Source organism: Ictidomys tridecemlineatus, chromosome X, assembly GCF_052094955.1.
Source record: "Ictidomys tridecemlineatus isolate mIctTri1 chromosome X, mIctTri1.hap1, whole genome shotgun sequence".
Classification (NCBI taxonomy): domain Eukaryota; kingdom Metazoa; phylum Chordata; class Mammalia; order Rodentia; family Sciuridae; genus Ictidomys; species Ictidomys tridecemlineatus.
In genome coordinates this window covers 78,723,311-78,742,596 of record NC_135493.1, presented here as the reverse complement: position 1 = coordinate 78,742,596, position 19,286 = coordinate 78,723,311, and the positions used below count along the sequence as shown (strand labels likewise).

Genomic DNA, 19,286 nt, shown 5'->3' with positions numbered 1-19,286 from the left:
TTTGGACAGTTTTTAAAAAATATTTATTTTTTAGTTGTAGTTGGACACAATACCTTTATTTCACTTATTTTTTTTTTATGTGGTGCTAAGGATCGAACCCAGGGTCTTGCAGGTGCAAGGCGAGTGCTCTACTGCTGAGCCACAACCCCAGCCCTACATTGGGCAGTTGTAAAGGATTTTAATCAAAGAAATGCTTTTATGAAATTCTCATGTATGTTCAGAAGCCAGGCATGGTGGTGTAGGCCTTTAATCCCAGTGACTTGAGAGGGCAAAGGCAGGAGGATTGCATGTTCAAAGCTAGCCTCTAAAACTTAGTGAGGCTCTAAGCAACTTAGCTGAGACCTGTCTCAAAATAAAAACTAAAAAGGGCTAGGGATATGGATTAGTTTTTAAGGACACTTAGGTTCAATCCCTGGTACTAAAACAATAACCACCACCTATGTTCAATATCTACTTAATTGAAATTTTTTTGAATGAAATTTGTGGTGAATTTATTTGTAATACAATTAATTGTCCCTAGGTTAAGAAAAGTATGTGTGGTACTATACAAATACTGGAAATACAGCATTATAAATATATATCCTTTTTAAGTGGTGAGTAAGGAGGAAAAGATGTTAGCAGAGCAATATATCAAATCCTTTTTGTGTTTTCTCATTAAATTTTCAGGTGAGGGGAAATGGCTCCGAAATATTGACTACTACCGTTTAGATGGTTCTACTACTGCACAATCAAGGAAGAAATGGGCTGAAGAATTTAATGATGAAACTAATGTGAGGTATGAATCATCTTCTGTATGTAAAGAGAGGCTTTTAAAGTCATTTTTAATTTACATACAGTAAAATTCACTCTTTTTAGTGTATCCTTCTCTATAGAATTTTGATAAATGGAAGATACAGTCAAGATACAAGTTTCACCCTCCTCTCCAAATTCATTCGTGGAATTATTTGTTTGTTTTCTTCCTGGTGATTGAACCCAGGGCCTCTGGCATGCATTCTACCCCTGAGTTATATCTCCATCTCTGGAATCACACATTTTGCCGCCTATTTAGTCTCACTGCTTTCATTTAGTGAAATGCATTTGTAATTCATCCATGTCATTGCTGATGTTCCTTTTTTCTTGTTGAATAATTGTCCTTTGCAGGGATCTATCAGTTTGTTTAGCCATTTCTACTTGAAGGACTTTGCATTATTACCAGGTTTGGGGATTAAAATCATAGCTGCCCCAAACATTCATGTACTGTTTTTTGTAAGTATAGGGATCTCTTTCAGTATAATGAAAATGCAGAATGATAATTTCTGGATTATATCGTAAGTTTATTTTATATATATATAGCTGTCAGTTTTCCCAAGTGACTGTACAATTTTGTATTCCCAACAATAGTGTGTGAGAGTTCCAATTGTTCTGCATTCTTATTAGTGTTTACTTTTGTCATATTTTTACAAAATTATTTTACCTATTTCTAGTAATTATATAATGGTACCTCATGTGTTTTTTTAAATTCTAATTTGTTATGTATGGCAGCAGAATGCATTTCAATTCACATTACCTATATAGAGCACAATTTTTCATATCTTTGGTTGTACACAAGGTAGTGTCACACCATTTGTGTCTTCATACATGTACGTAGGGTAATGATGTCCATCTCATTCCACCACCATTTCTACCGCCAAGCCCCCTCCCTTATACTCCCTCCTCCCCCCCCTTTGCTCTATCTAGACTTCTTCTGATCCACCCATGCTTCCCCCCAACCCCATTATGAATTAGAATCCTTATATCAGAGAAAACATTTTGGCATTTGGTTTTTGGGGATTGGCTAACTTCACTTAGCATTATATTCTCCAACTCCATCCATTCACCTGCAAATGCCATGATTTTATTCTCTTTTAATGCTGAATAATATTCCATTGTGTATCTATAACACATTTTTGTTATCCATTCATCAACTGAAGGGCATCTAGGTTGGTTCCACAGCTTAGCTGTTGTGAATTGTGCTGCTTTAAACATTGATTTGCCTTGTGCAGTTTTTAATTTGCCTTTCCCTAATGATAAATTATGTTGAATATCTTTTTATGTGCTTACTGGCCATTTTTATATTATCATTGGTGACAGACTCTTGATGATTTTAAAGTTAGCAAAGTTTTTGTCATCTCTTTGTTGTAGAAATGGGAATCATAATATTTAAATAACTATAGATACAGTGTGCTTTATATATGCGGTTTTTATTTTGTTTTTAACTGTTACTGATTGACATAATCAAAATGCATTTAGCAATGAAAATTTCATATATACACACACATACATACATAAACATACCAACACATACTTACACATTAAACACAAATATATGAAAGCATGGCCTTTGAAACAAAGGCAGAGAGGGGATTAGTTTAATGGTAGGATGACTAATGTGTGTCTTAATATTTTAAACAATGAGGAATATTGTGTTACAAAAGACATTTTTTAATTCTAGCAGTCATGAACCAAATCAAGGCTTCAGGCTAGTGAAATTTCAGTTAGGTCATGTGAAGAGTATTAATTGATAATCTATAGGAGTTAGGAGTGCTTATATAGGGATGTTTTGAGTACAGTTAATTTATAAAGTGTGTTATTATCAGACTGCTTTAAGAATAAGTACATTTGTTTATATGTTTTCATGTTTTAAAAAATTACTGTGCATGAGTATGAAGAAGTAATTTTATTTTTATATAACTTTTTCAGAAACCAGTTCTTACTATGTTGCCTAGGCTGACCTTTTATGGGCTCAAGTAATATATCTGCCTCAGCCCCCAAGTAGCTGAGACCAAAGACATGTGCCAACCATGCTGGGCTGAGAAGTAATTTTATTAAGTAACTCTTATTCGTCAAACGTGGTTGAAACTTTGATTTGCTCAGCATCCCAGATTTTTAAATACCACCATAGCATTTTGATCTGGTCCATAACTTTCATACTTGATGTGAGTACAGAACAGTATTGAAATGGAGATGCTGAGGTGTCAGATAGACTTACTTACTATTACTAGTCAATGAATCACTCCTAAACATAAACCAAAAAGTGTTTCTGATTTGGATACATGCTTTAGGAGTGTGTGTGTGTGTGTGTATGTGTGTGTGTGTGTGTGTGTGTGTGTGTATATGTATGTATGTATGTTTGGATCAAACCCTGGGCTCATACATGCTAGGCACTTTATCTACCATGAGTGAGTTACAATCTCAGCCCCTTGCAATTCTTATTAAAATAGAAATCATGTTGAATCTGTTTGTCTTAAGGACAATAATGTCTTTATTGAAACTTCTGATTTGTAAATAGTGTGTAGTTTCATTTATGTTATCATTAATTACTTTCAGTGTTTTTGAGTTTCTAGCATACAAGTCTCATGTATATTTTGTTAGGTTTACACCTGTAAATATTTTTATTTTGAGTGATTTCAGATGATATGGTATTAAATTTTGGTTTCCCTGTATTCATTGTTAGCATATAGAAATGCAGTTGATTTTTGTGTTGATATTCTGTCTGATTTTGCTGCTTTTGTTATAGGAGTTTATTTTGGAGATTTTTTTAGGATTTTCTACATTGAACATTATGTTATTTATATGTAGGGATAGTTTCATTTCTTCCTTTCTGATATGTATGTTGTTTGTTCTTTTCTTGACTTAATACACTGGCTCGAATTGGCAGTAATGTGATGAATCAAAGTGTTAAGATTGGATATCCTTGACTCTTCCTGAACTTAAAAGCATTTAGTCTTTATTAACTATGATTTTAGCTATGGGTTTTTATTTGATTTTTGCGGTCCTGCCTATAAAACCTGGGGCCTCATGCATCTAGGCAAGTGCATTATCACTGAGCTAACATTCCTAATCCTTTTCAAATTTTATTTTCAGAAGGCTGCTTCTGTCTGTCAAGTAGCTGGGATTATAGGCATGCACCACCATATCCAGTTTATTTGTAGGTTTTTTGCAGGTACTCCTTCAAGTTGAGGAAGTTTCTCAATAGTCTTAATTTGCCAGGAGTTTTTATTATTATTTGGTGTTTAATTTTTGTCGAATGTTTTTTCTATGTCAATTATGTTTCGTTTTATTTTACTTTACCTTGTTAATATGGTATTTTATATAGAGTGATTTTTAGATATTGACTCAGCTTTCCATTCCTGGAAAAAACCTTTACTTGGTGATATGTATAGTTATGGTACTGGGTGCTGCTATTTGCTAATGTTTTGTTGGGAGGAGTTGATGAAAGATATTGGTCTGAATTTAGTTGTTTTTGTATAGTCTTTGTTTGAATTTGGCATCAGGATAATATTGGCTTCATAAAATTTATTGAGAAGTATTGCCTTTTCTATTTTCTTAAAGAGGTTTTATAGATTTATATTTTAAATGCCTTGTGTCTTAGGTGTTACATCACTGTGAGGAAAATATTTGACATAAATAACTTAAAGGAGGAAAGCTTTGTTTTGGCTCAGGGTTTCATTTCATGGTTGGAAGGTTGGTATAACCTAAGAACCAACCACTTCCCAATAATCCTTACAGATTATGAATTCATCAATTGATTAATCTATTGACAAGATCAGTGCCCTCATAGTTAATTTTCACTTCTCCTAAACCCTATCTCTGAACCTTGCTGCATTGGGGCCCAAGCCTTCAATACATGAGTTCTAGGGGTGGGGACATTCCAGACCCAAACAATAACATGTTGTAAAATTTTGCCAGATTATTTTCTTCTTCTTTTTTGAGGGAGAGTTTTAAGATTGTTGGTTAAATTTCCTTAATAGCATTAAGACTATTAAATGATCTCTTTCATAGTAAATGAGTTATAGTAGTTTGTTCTTTTTGAGGAATTGTTCTCTATAATGCATATATATTTTTAAAAAGTAAAAAGAAGAAAACAGCCAGGTATGTTGGCACACACCTGTAATCCCAGCAGCTCAGGAGGCTGAGGTAAAAGGATTGCAAAGCCTCAAGCAACTTAACAAGGCCCTGTGCAACTTAATGAGACCCTGTCTTTAAATAAAATATAAAATGTGCTAGGGGTGTAGCTCAGGGTTAAGTGCCCCTAGGTCCAATCTCTGGTACAAGAAAACAAAAAACAAAACAAAATCAGAAAACAATCATAACCCACCTGACCAAGATAACTCACTATGAACATTATGTGTATATGTGTTTTATGTTTCAATGTAATTTAATTTTTATTTAAGAAGGTTCTGTATCCTTTTTTTCACACAACATAATGTTTTGAATTTTTAATGGCAATATAGCCCATTTAAAATAGTGAATGGCCCTTCCTTCTTTTTTATTTATTTTTTTTGTGTGGTACTCGAAGTTGAACCCAGGGTTTTGCACGTTAGGCAAGCATTTTAGAACCACAAGCCCTATCAGATTGTAGTTACATGTGTTGTTGTACTTTTTATTTTGAAGTTTTTGCTATTATATATAACATTGATGAATGTATTTTCTTGGAAATTGGTCATTTTTGTGGTAATTTTCCTAGATGTGTGATTACACTAAATTCATATAGAACATTCATTTTTATATCTGTTCCTTTGTACTAGATTTTTCTTTAATAAACAATATGATTGGTAAACTGAAAATAAACCCATTATTCAAATTTAGTGTCTCCCTGCAATCTGGTATATAGTGCTATAAATGTAATGGGCTGGCATTTTAATGGTAATTTTCTGTCATGAAGGTATAGAAAACAAGGCTTAGTGTAAAGGAATTATATGGTGATTGCTGAGGGCTTTTCCCAGAGTTTTTCTCATTTTCATATAAGTTGCCAAGAATAAACCAATCACTAAATTATTATATGGCAATCCAGTGAAAGAGGTAGCTAACAGGCATGACGTGTATAAAAAAAATTTTTAAAGAAATGTTTGTAAGGGCGGGGATGTGGCTCAATCGGTAGGTAGCACGCTCTCCTGGCATGCGTGCGGCCCAGGTTCGATCCTCAGCACCACATATAAACAAAGATGTTGTGTCTGCCGAGAACTGAAAAATAAATATTTTAAAACAAATTCATTCATTCATATTCTCTCTCTCTCTCTCTAAAAAAAAAAGAAATGTTTGTAATATAATCTGTGTATACAGATACTGTGTTGACTTAACCAAAAAAGTATATGATTAGAAAAATGAGACCAATAGGAGGAAATGTACAGTGATATGAATGGAGGGGAATGGACCTATATAGTTTTTTCCCCTTAAACTTTTTTATACTTTCAAAAAATATTATCTTTGTTTTCAAATTAAATTTTTATTTGTATCAAAGTAATATATTTACATATTAAAAGTGAATAGTTTTGCAAGGCTTAAAAACCAATACTTTGACCAGCCTCTTTCTATCCATGATTTCTACTTTCCAGAGGTAATTAATTTTATCTCATGTTATTCTGGTGTTTTTGTACACATATCCTTACTACAGTCTAAGGTAGGAATTTATCCATACATCACTTCTTGCTCATTTTGCCAATATAATTTTTCATACTGTTTACCTAAATCAATTTTTGGAGTGTTTGCCTTATTGTGACTGTGTAAATGTTCTTAAGTCATTTACATACTGTGATTAGTTTTCCTTTTATGTGTTTCTGTTTATTTTTATTTTATATGTATTGGAACCAGAGATTGAACTCGGTCACTGAGCCACATCCCCAGCCCTATTTGTATTTTATTTAGAGATAGAAATTCACTTAATTACTTAGCACCTTGCTTTTGCTGAGGCTGGTTTTGAACTTGAGATCCTCCTGTTTCAGCCTTCTAGCCACTGGGATCACAGGGGTGCACCACTGTACTGGGCTGTGTTCTTGTTTATTTCCCTGAAGTGATCATTTGTATTAACCATTTGCTTGGATTTCTATGTACCTGTCCCTAATTCATTCTCAAATTCTTCTATAGAAATATTTTCAGTCCTTTTGTTCCAACATGTCAGATTATCTATTAGTGTAATTATTTTTCTTTAAACACACCCTTCATGGAGCCCTTTGTGTTCTTCCTTTTAGTTTAGCTATTTCTTTACATGTATCCTATTTTTTCTCTTTAAATTTGTTACTCTATAATTGTTTGTGTATGAGTGAACCCTACTACACTCAGTTCCTTATGCACTGTTTTTTATTTTGATATATTGAGTGCTTATAACAGTATCTAACACAATATGGGCTTTCAAATTACATGTAATTTTTCTAAAATTGCTCAGAAATCTGTGGGGAGATAAACCTTTGAATACATTGCATACATAAGATCATCATATCCATTTTTCTTCTTAAATAAAGCTTTTTATTTTCTGTCAATAAGATCCTTCCTGAGAATATAAATCATGAGTCTGACTCCTTAGATGCCTTATTTTCTTCCATAAGTAAGAAATGACCAGTCACAGTGCATATACTTGTAATCCCAGTGACTCAGGAGGCTGAGGCAGGAAGATGATAACTTCAAGGCTTGCCACTAACTTAGTAGACCCTATCTCAAACTAAGAAAGGGCTGGGGAAATAGCTTAGTGGTGCAAAGTGCCCTTGGATTTAATCCCCAGTACCAAAAAAAAAAATGAAAGAAAGAAAGAAAATGAATTCTCTGAACTTATGATAATATAAAAACTTCACTAGGATCAAAAAGTCATATCATAAATAAAATATCTATAAAGTATTTATTACTAAAGCATGTATCCTATATTTTCATTTTCAGAGGGCGGTTGTTTATCATTTCCACCAAAGCAGGATCTCTTGGAATTAATCTGGTAGCTGCTAATCGAGTAATTATATTTGATGCTTCTTGGAATCCATCTTATGACATCCAGAGTATATTCAGAGTTTATCGCTTTGGACAAACTAAGCCTGTTTATGTGTATAGGTTCTTAGCTCAGGTAGGTTTATAACTCATATTCTCTTTATTCTACTGAAAATTTGGATGAATAATATTTTAGAGATACAGGATGTACATGTAACTACTATTGAGAAGCAAACATAGTTGAATATGTCATTCCTATAAATAAAGCAGCAGAAGTCAAATTTGGCCCCTCCCAGTTTTCTGTTCTGCAGTTCATTAATTTCTATAGTGTCAGCTTTCTTGATATTTTTTGTTGTTGTTTTGCAGTACTGGGAATCGAACCCCAGTACAGGGCCTCACACATGCTAAACATTCTACCATTGAGCTACATCCCAAGCCTTTGAGATTATTTTGTATGAGTAAACAGATTTAGTATTTTCTTGCTAGTTAAGGATAGTTTAATATTTATAGTTCATTTACTTTGCACATGTTAAAAAGCCAATGAGTAAATCTAATTTGCTTATAGAAGAGCAGGTAGTTGTTTTTCAGTGGCTACTAGTTTTCTCTTAATTTGAGAAATGTGGGTAAATAAAAAGCCAATTTATTTTACCAACAGAATTGTTACAAAGAGTATTTAATACTATGTAGGTGAAACTATTAGGGTGATTTAAGTATAAAACCAAGTATTAAAAAACAATACTCAAAGTTAAGAAAAACAAAATCAGATAAATAGATGCATTTTGCCAGGTGTAGTGGTGCACACCTGTAATTCCAGCTAATCAGAAATTGAAGGCAAAAGGATTGCAAATTCGGGGCTAGCCTGGGCAACTTAGTAGACCTCTCTGAAATTAAAAAAAAAAAAAAAAGAAGAAGAAGAAGGGCTGGGGATGCAGCTCAGTGGTAGTGTATCCCTGCATTCAATCTCTAGTGCCAAAAAAGTAAAAATTAAAAATAAGTGGTTGCATTCAGAGGTAATAATAGGTTTATAGTATCAGCTTGTCCTTCTAACTGGTACATCTGCTTTGGGAGCAGGTGTTATCATTTTCTGCCTGTCTCCAAATCTGGTCTTGTCAATTCAAGACTTTCTGGTAGATCCCTGCTTATTTTATCTTCTTTAGTATGTGATAAGATTGATATCCTCATTATAAACACTTTCCTGTTATTTTGTGTAGAGATTCTTTATATTGTAGCTTATGATGCTACATATATATAATGGAAATGGCATTTTTGTTTTCTGTCCTGAAATTATACAAAGTAATTCTTGATACAAAGTTGATTTATGGTGATTGTTGATAGCTCATTATATTCCATGGAAAAGGAATTAAACTGTTCTTTTGCATTCTAACTTTAGTATTCACCTAAATCCTAATTGCATTTATCCTTTTTATTTCTATTTATTCCTGGTAGCTACCTGCTGTCACTTTCACCACGCAAAGAAATATAAAGCAACACATGAATGCATTTTGTCCAGATAATATGGAATTATTACCAGGAATGTGATTCTCTTAATTTGTCATGGCAATCTGTGGTGAACAGATGAAATTTTTGATAAATTAAACCATATTTCTAATAAATTTTCCTTCATGACAAATGATTATCTGGAAGTTTTACCATCTCATATTAACTAGTAACCATATTTCTCCTGATGAAGTTTCATGTTTATAGAATTTTATTTATTGGTATATTGTTCCTTCTTTTTACAAAGGGAACCATGGAAGATAAGATATATGATCGGCAAGTAACTAAGCAGTCATTATCTTTTCGAGTCGTTGATCAACAACAGGTTGAGCGCCATTTTACTATGAATGAGCTTACTGAACTTTATACTTTTGAGCCAGACTTATTAGATGACCCTAATTCAGAAAAGAAGAAGAAGAGGGATACTCCCATGCTGCCAAAGGTAAACATATTTAAGTTATTGGCTTAAAAATAGTGAACATGGACCAAGGAAGTTTTACTGTTACTCTGAAAGTTAGTCATCTGATTGAGACTATATTTCCATTTTCAGTGTGAAAATTGTATTTAATAAACTTGTTCAGATAATTACAAGTGAGAAGATGCTTGATACGTTTTCCATATAACACTGAAAAGAAACATATTTTGAAATATGTATTTTATGCTAAGTAAACATTTCTGCCCTCACCTCAGAAAAACATCTGAGACCTTAAAACAAATAGTATGATTCTCTTTTAAGAAATCTCCAGTAGAGAGCATTCATAATTTAAATAAGTCTATATTATACTTTATAATTCTGTCTTGTTTAGCATTCTTTTCTATCATAGAGCAAGTAAGAGTCAGCAAATACCCAACAAGTATTTCAAAAGGTATTCATTGCAGATATCTTGGTATCTACTTAGTCTCCTATTTTCACTAAATACAGAAATATACAAAGCAACACATGAATACATTTTGTTCAGAGAAAAATGAAATGATTATAAGTAATGTAATTTTCTGAATTTGTCATAGCAAACTCTACTGAACAGATGAAATCTTTAAGAATTAAGCAACATTGTTGATGGATTTTTCTTTATGACAAATTATCAGGGAAATGCAAATCTAAACTATAACAGAGATACCACTTCACACCTATTAGGATAACTTATTGTCAAAAATACAAAGACACTAGGTGCTCATGAGGAGATGGAGAATACAGTATACTGTTGGTGGGAATGTGAATTATACAGCCACTATTGAAAACAGTATGGAAGTTCTTTAAAAAACTAAAAAATGGAGCTACCATATGATCCAGCAATCTCACTTCTAGGTCTATAACCAAAGGAATTGAAATAAGGATCTTGAAGAGATGTCTCTGAAATCCTGTGTTCATTGCAACATTATTCACAATAGCTAAGACATGAAAATAACCTCATTTCCATCAACAGATGAATGGGTAAAGAATATGTGAAATATACGTACAATGGAATATTATTCAGCCTTAAAAAGGCAAGAAATCCTTCTGATTGCAATAACATGAATGACTGGAGGGTATTAAGCTAAGTGAAAAAAGGACACAGAACATAAACTATATGATACCACTTAAATGCAAAATCTAAAATTCATAGAAGCAGAGAGGAAAATGGTAGTTGCTGAGGTCTAAGAGGAAGGGAAAATGGAAGACATTTGTCAAAGAACACCAAGTTTTAGTTAGGCAAGATAAACTAGTTCTAGGCATAGTGTCTGCAGTTAATAGTACTACATTGTATACTTAAAACTTTGTCGAGAAGGTAGATTTTATATTAAGTGTTTTTATTTTTAAAAAGTGGGTCAGACATGGTGGCGCAGGCCTGTAATCCCAGTAGTTTGGAAGTCTGAGGTAGGAAGGTCACAAGTTCAAAGATAGCCTCAGCAACAGTGAGGAACTAAGCAACTCAGTAAGACTCTTTCTCTAAATAAAATAAAATAGGGGTGGGTATGTAGTTCAATGTTAAGAGTGGGATGAAATATTTAGAAGTGTTGGTTATGCTCATGACATCAATTATAGCAATAGTTTCATCATATCTCTAAATTCATTAAGTCCATTAATCCATTAAATTCCAAGTTTTCAATTCTGTGAGTATTTCAATAAAATTGACACTGGTAGATTTAATAAGTTGGAAGTCAGTTGGACTTGGTGGTGCACACCTAAAAATCCTAGCAAATTGGGAGACTGAGAGGCCAGCCTCAACAACTTTAGGGAGACCCGTCTGAAAATAAAAAACAAAAGGACTGGGGATATAACTCAGTGGAAAGCACCCCTGGGTTTAATTTCCAGTACCAAACAAAAGTCAGAAATCATAATCTATCGATTATATATTATTAATTAATATTAGTATAAATTTTATGTAATTATGTTATTATGTATTTACGTTTTTATAGGTATTCCACATTTGGGATAATGTGACAAAATGGGTTAAGTTTTTATAGCTTTTATATGTCAAAAATTATGAAGTTGTAGAACTTAATTGAAAATAATTTTTACTTAAAAATCTCTATAGTACTTAAACGTTTTTTAAGTATTTCAATGTTACCTTAGTTGATCATTGAAATAACTTTTCTGATTGGACAGTAATTTGTTGAATTAACATTATAATTCAGATTTCCTTAATATATACATTAACGTTTCTTACACTGTTACACTGTTAGAGGCAAATAATTGTTTATTCCGCTATATAAAAAAGAATCAGCATATAAAATAGTACTATTTATTCAGTGCTTTTCACTGTAATAAAGTAAGACTTCCTGCACTTGGAAAAGACTCTAAGAGATAATCTAGTAAATCCCTCTTGTTTTATAAATGGGAAAAGTTTGAATTAGAGACATTGACTTACCACAGTTTTCAGCTAGTGAATGGCAGAGCCAAGACTAATATCTACATCTATATTCTGGTACATTTTCAGATAAGAAATTGTTATTTAATAGTAATATAGCAAGTATAAACACTTCTAGGTAAAACAGCAGTTGTGTGTTTATTTTATGAAATTTGATATGATGGTAGATGTCATTTTGACCCTTTTGAACATAGAAGAAAATCTACATGTTTTCTCACTTAAATAAAGATGTTACTCATTTAAACTGATTTTCATTATCTAAAAGCCATTTTGCAGGGAGTGGTGGATTTCCAGTTATTTTGGTTTCAAATTCAAGTATTTAATGTTCTATGCCACAGTTAAAAGAATGGGAAAAGTAGCTACCTGGGTATCCACTCCATTCATCAAAGTTTAGTCACTTGTAAAAATAACACTCTCAAAAGTAGGGGTCAAGGGTATAGCTCATTGTTGGAGAGCTTGCCTAGCATGGGCAAAGGTCCTGTGTTTGAATCCCAGCACTGCAAATAAAATGAAATTGCATACTAATTCACAGTGGCTAGGGAAGCCTAACTAGCCTGGCCCTAAGTTAGAAACTCAGAAGTATATTAGCTCTTAATATGGTTGGACACATTTAATTAAAGCAAATAGGAATAGAAATAAATGTTTTTCAAGTGCTAATATATAGCATTTTAAAATATTTTAATTTTATATATGTGAGCAAATATTTTTCTAATCAATGAACTTAAAGTTCACTGATAAAACATTTAGGAAAGGGGCTGGGGTTATGGCTCAGTGGTAGAGCACTCGCCTCGCACATTCAAGTCCCTGGGTTCGATCCTCAGCACCACATATAAATAAATAAAGTTATTGTGTCCAACGACAAAAAATAAATATTAAAAAAAAACCATTTAGGAAAGCATTTCATTTGTTTGCCCTTTTGCTGGGGATCAATTAGGGTCTCCAGCATGCTATATAACTAGTCTACCACTGAGCTATATCTCCAACCCAAGAGTTTGTCATAGTGACAACTGCTGTGAAGTCCCTTGGACTTAGTTAGATCCACTCAAGGTTTAATTTGACCATTTTTCTATTATTTTCAATATGCTTTAATAAAAAGTATCATTTCAATATGCATGTTATGAAATATTAAATTGATAATTTGACTTTCTTAATTATATCACAGAATGTTAAGATTCTTGAATAGACTGAGAAATTCCCTATGCAGAAACAGGTTTGTTTTCATACCTTTAAAAGTACACAAACACAAATGGAAACCATACAATGCATACTCTTCTACAGCTTACTTTTTTCACCTTCATGTATTTTGAACATGTTTCTGTATTGGCACATATATTGTCATTTTAAAATTACTGCATAGCGTATCTACTTTATTTTTCTATTAACTTTTGTATTCACAACAATTTTCATGATTTTAAATGGCAAGAAGTATTCTTTTCAGGATTTGTACCTATTTTTATCATTTAAAAATAGTGAAGTTTCCCTTTTTGAGAAGTACATACATATATATTTGTAAAATTAACATACTTCCTAAAATTATACTAATATTTAAATCTAACTTTTACAAGAAATAGCTCATGATTAGTAATTTTCCAATAGGAAGCAAACATTCGAATTTTCAAAAGGGAAGATTGCTTTAAGTTTATTCACTACATGGTGGATTTCTGGTTATAGGAAATACTTTTAATTGAATAAGCATTTATTATTTGCTGACTTTGAAAGGCGCTATAAGGATATAGTAAGAAGAATAAGACATTGTCTGTGCTTTAAAGAAGAGTTTAAAAATTCCCTAGGAAGTACAATTTAATTATTATAGGCTATCTGGAAAGAAACCATCTGTTATTTGTAATTGGAACTCTGAATCTTTAAAGGTATCCTGCTTTACAGACTTCTCTTAGTGTATATTGCTTTTAGTGCTTTGCCAAAGAGCAAAAATGAAAAGAAATGTCAAATGCCTTTTGTTTTTGGTAGTTGTGGATGGACACCATGCCTTTATTTTATTCATTTACTTTTCTGTGGTGCTTAGGATCAAACCCAGGGCCTCATGCATGCTAGGCAAGTGCTCTGCCACTGAGCTACAGCCCCAGCCCAAATGCCATTGTTTTAAATAGCTGGCCCATAATTTTCTCATTCCTTTTCCCAGTCTCTAAAGTCCCTCCTTGGCTTACCACCTTGTTTTTCCAGTTTGGACCCCATCTTTTTAATTAAAAATTCAATATATAGAGTACAAAGAATATTGTAAGCATTCATGAAATTATTATTGTCTTAGTCAGTTTGGGCTGCTATTACAAAAATGCCATAAACTAGCTAACTGTAAAAGAAATATTTGTTTCTCATAGCTCTAGAGACTGAGTGAGTAGTCCATGAACGAGGCACCAGTAGATTCAGTGTCTGGTCATCAAATGCCATATTAACACAAAGTGCTTCAACTGTCCCATCATTCTTTAAAAAAGAAAAATTAGGGACTGGAGTTGTAGCTCAGTGGTTGAGTGCTTCCTCACATGCATGAGGCACTGGGCTTGATCTTTAGCACTACATAAAAAAGAAAGAAAGAAAGATGTTTTGTACGTGTACAACTAAAAATTTTAAAAAAGGAAAATTATATTTAACTTACTAATTTCTTCTGATATATCATACTTTGGGCTAAACAGCTTGTTCAGATTATCTTCCTCAATCCAGTAGCAACTGAAAACCAGGTAATATTGTTTTCATTATCAATATGAGAAAATTGAGGCTGGAGAGTTATGTAACTTACCCAAGTTTATACACTTAATTTGTGTTGAAGCTGGCCTTCTAATCACATCTGTTTAACTCAGAAAAGCATGTATTCTGGGGCTGGGGAAGTAGCACAGTGGCAGAACACTTGCCTAGCATTTGTGAAGCCAAGGGTCTCATCCCGATTTGGGGGCACATGTACTCTTAATCTTATATTTACTGCCTCTCAAACAAAGATTAGAACATTATTTCCAGTGGCTGGGGATATACCTTAGTGGTAGAGCACTTGATTAGCATGCTAGAGGCCCTGAGTTAGATCTCCAGCTGGGTGGGGCGGAAATTATTTCCAAGTGTGAGAAACAAGGCAAAAAAGTTTTAAGAAAAACTATACCATGCTACCTTTCTAGGAACTATCACAGTAACTAAAAAACTGTCAGGGATCTATAAGGCTTAGGGTATATGTGAGATTTACCTGAAGGAGATGATAGTCCAATTGGGGAAAGAAAGTAACATTCTTAAAAACAAAAGAATTGGGGCTGGGGTTGTGGCTCAGTGGTAAAGCTCTTGCCTAGCACATATGAGGCATTGGGTTCGATCCTCAGCACCACATAAAAATAAATGAATAAAGACATTGTGTTCATCTACAACTTAAAAAATTTTTTAAAAAAAGAATGAAGGGCTGATGTGACTAGCAGTATGTTTGCTATAAAAGATAGGAAAGAAGAATGTAGCTTTTGGATACATTTAAAAAATTTTAGTTGTAGATGGACATAATACATTTATTTTTTTATGTGGTGCTTCACATGTGCTAGGCAAAGCGCTGTATGACTGAGCTACAACCCTAGCCCTCGGGTACAATTTTGATGATATAAATCAGAGAAGTTGGCCCATAAAATATGATTATCATTTAATTGGATTAAGTAAAGAATGAGATATAGACAACCAGTTAGAAAGTTTGTCCAGAAGGATAGAAGGCCTTAGGCCTAAGGGATGATGAAGAAATGGATCTAAAGAAGAGTTCACATTGGATTGGTAGTGTGAGGCCAACTGTGAGACCCATGAAAGGCAAGTGGAGGCATTTGAATTTAAAATAGTATTCATTAGAAGTTCTTGAATGAGGCTGTTGTATGATGAATGTGGGGTTTTGCATCATTAGACTGGCAGTAAATTTTTTTTCTTGTTCTTTTTAGTGATACATGGCAGTAGAATGTATTTTGACATACCATACATACATAGAGTGTAACTTCCCATTTTTGTGTTTATACATGATGTGGAAATACACTGGTTATGTATTCGCATGTGAACATAGGAAGGTTATGTCCAATTCATTCTACTGTCTTTGTCATTCCCTTTTCCCCCTCCCTTCCTGCCAGTCTTCCCTGATCAATCTGGTGACCACCTCCCTCTCCCACTGTGAGTCAGCATTGGTATATCAGAACATTCAGCCTTCATTTTTGTGGAAGAATGGGTTATTTCACTTAGCATGAGAGTCTTTTGTTTCATCCTTTTCCTGGCAAATGGCATAATTTTGTTTTTCTTTTTGGCTAAGTAATATTCGTGTGTGTGTGTGTGTGTGTGTGTGTGTGTGTGTGTGTGTGTGTGTGTGTGTGTGTGTACACCACATATATCCATTCATCTGTTGAAGGGTACCTAGGTTGGTTCCATAAGCTTAGTTATTGTGAATTGAGCTGCTATAAACATTGATGTGGCCATATCACTATATAGAGTATGCTGATTTAACCGGGACAAATGTTGGTTCCATTACAAGTTTTCTGAGGAAGCTCCATATTGCTTTTCAGAGTAGTCGCACCACTTTATAGTCCCACCAGCAATGTATGAGTGTGCCTATTCTCCACATCCTCACCAACATTTATTGTTGCTTATATTCTTGATAATTGCTGTTCTGACTAGAGTGAGATGAAATCTCAGTGTAGTTTTAATTTTCATTTCTCTAATTGAGCATGTTTTCATATATTTATTGACCATTTATATTTCTTCTTCTATGAAGTGTCTGTTCAGTTTCTTTGCCCATTTACCAATTGAGTTATTTGTTTTTTTGGTGTTAAGTTTTTTGAGTTCTTTATATATCCTGGAGATTAATGCTCTATCTGAGGTGTAGATGGCAAAGATTTTCTCCCATTCTGTCAGCTCTCTTTTCATGTTCTTGATGGTTTCCTTTGCTGTGAAGAAGCTTTTTAGATTGATGCCATTATTCCATTTATTAATTATTGATTTTACTTCTTGTGCTTCAGGAGTCTTGTTGAGGAGGTTGGTTCCTAAACTGACATGATGGATGGTTGAACCTACTTTTTCTTTAGACATTTCACAAAAATAAATGATAATCTCAATAATTGGTGATAGAATGTAGCTCTCAAAGGTGTAGAGAGTGAATTTTAACCTAAATAATGAAGCTTATTTATTCATTAATACACTAAAAATGTTTTAGGGTGCCTATGATATGCCTTGATTGTTATTAGGGTTACATTTATAAATAAAACTAGGATACTGTTCTCAGGAACCCTCTGATAAGCTTACCTTAAGCAAATATATGTAATAAAAATTATGTGTCCTATAACAGGAATTTGGACAGGCACCAAAAGGAGAATATTCATTTCTTTCTTAAAGAATTTGATGATGGGTACTTGATATTAAAAGGACTTGAACAGATGTTGGAAATGGAAGTGGCGGGCTGGGGTGTGGCTCAGTGGTAGAGCGCTTGCCTAGCATGTATGAGGCACTGGGTTCAATCCTCAGCACCACATTTAAATAAATAAAAACAAAGGCCCATCAACAACTAAAAAATATTTTAAAAACAGAAAATGGAAGTGAGTACATGTTTGTATGGCTAAGAGGAGCAGGAAAAAATCACTCATAAAACAGCATGACACTTTTGAGGAGCATCAAGTGATTAAAAATATATAAGAATATCAGAAAATAGTGATAGTGTAACGGTAGTCATGGGAGGAGATGAGAGAAAAGACTAAAAAGTAGGTGGGAATCATATCATGGAGAATTTGGAGCCAGGTTTGGTAGCACACAACTGTAATCCCAGCTCCTAGGAAAGCTGAACCTGGAATTATTTAGAGTTCAAACCCTGTCTGAACAACACAGCATGAACCTGTCTTTTTTTTTTTTAAAGAGTTTTGTACATTGTATTATAATAGGCTGTAGGATCTGTTTAGGAATTTCAAGCAAAAGACATCAGATTTACATTTTAAAAATATTATTTTTTGTACCATTGTGGAAGATAGAGTGGAGAAGAGGAAAAAATGAATGTTAAAATAATGATACTAAGATCCTTCAGGTAGGAGAGATAATGGCAGTCCTAAATAAGGAGCTAGTGCTTGGAACAGAGAAACTTGGTGTAGGTATTCAAGAAATGTTAATTTTCTTCCTAGGTTAATATTTAGAATTTCATTCACCTTTGCCAGTACTTTAATAAAATTTGAAGATTGGTCCTCTGTAATGGGTACAAGCATGTGTTTTGATATTTATCACAAAGGATTTCTTGGTATTTGTCCCTGCTTTTATTGCAAATTTGGTTCCTACTATTATAGTGTACTTGAAAACCCTTTCATTTTTACTTTAATTTTTAAGATGAAGGACTGATTCAAAATGGAACATTTTTATTCCCCTCTCCCATTACTGTTACCTAAATGGTGATTAAATTGTGTGCACTTAATTTGAACTTACTTGATATGTGATTTTTTTATATCTTTCTGCTTTATTACTTCCTTTTTAAAATATTTATTTTATTGTAGTTGGATATAATACCTTTGTTTTATTTATTTATTTTTATGTGGTGTGGAGGATCGAACATGTCTTAGGCTCTACCACTGAGCCACAATCCATTCTTTATTATATTATCTCTGTTCCTGTATTTCTATTCTCTTTTTAATATCTTTATTTTATTTATTTATTTTTATGTGGTGCTGAGGATTGAACCCAGCGCCTCACATGTGTGAGGCAAGCACTCTGCCACTGTATTTCTGTTCTTGTTTAGTTTCTTTTACTCTTCCACATTCTAATTAGATTTAATATCAGAGACTTATTAGTCACTTGACTTTTTCAAACATTATCTTTGCAACTCTTCACAGGCCAGAACTGTATTTTTTTGTTCCTCCTCTATTATCCATAGTGAATAATACAATGTGAGGCACTTTGGCCTTTTTTGAATTTCTTTATAGTGATGTTTAACTGGACTTTTATCATTATTTAATAATCTATACATCATTGAAAGGTGATGTTAGAATTAGACTTATTTTGCAAGCAGTGACATTGAAATGAAGAATGGTTAGTCTGTCACGGTGGTTTTATGAAAGATGAGAGCTGAAGTTTAAATTGTATCTTCTCATTCTTTCCTACATCTGCCTTTGAAGTAAGCTTCATTCACTACCCTACTCTATTACTTATGTTTTCTTAAATCCCCTCATTGAATTCTTAATTGTTGTTGCTGATGAAGATTTTTTTCCCATTTTGAAGTAGAACAGTTTTATAGTCCTATGATTCTTAAGTTTTTCA

General features: G+C 33.3%; 1 protein-coding gene across 9 annotated transcripts in view; it reads left to right on the top strand.

Annotated features, from left to right (window-relative positions):
• Positions 1-19,286, top strand: part of Atrx (ATRX chromatin remodeler) — a 226,069-nt gene that overhangs the window by 185,012 nt on the left and 21,771 nt on the right. For all 9 annotated transcript variants that reach the window (XM_040281649.2, XM_040281657.2, XM_021734672.3 and 6 more), the window contains 3 exons: positions 667-775; positions 7,666-7,843; positions 9,452-9,646. In XM_040281649.2, the coding sequence (XP_040137583.1) occupies positions 667-775; positions 7,666-7,843; positions 9,452-9,646 (482 nt within the window). The remainder of the gene's footprint in view (positions 1-666; positions 776-7,665; positions 7,844-9,451; positions 9,647-19,286) is intronic.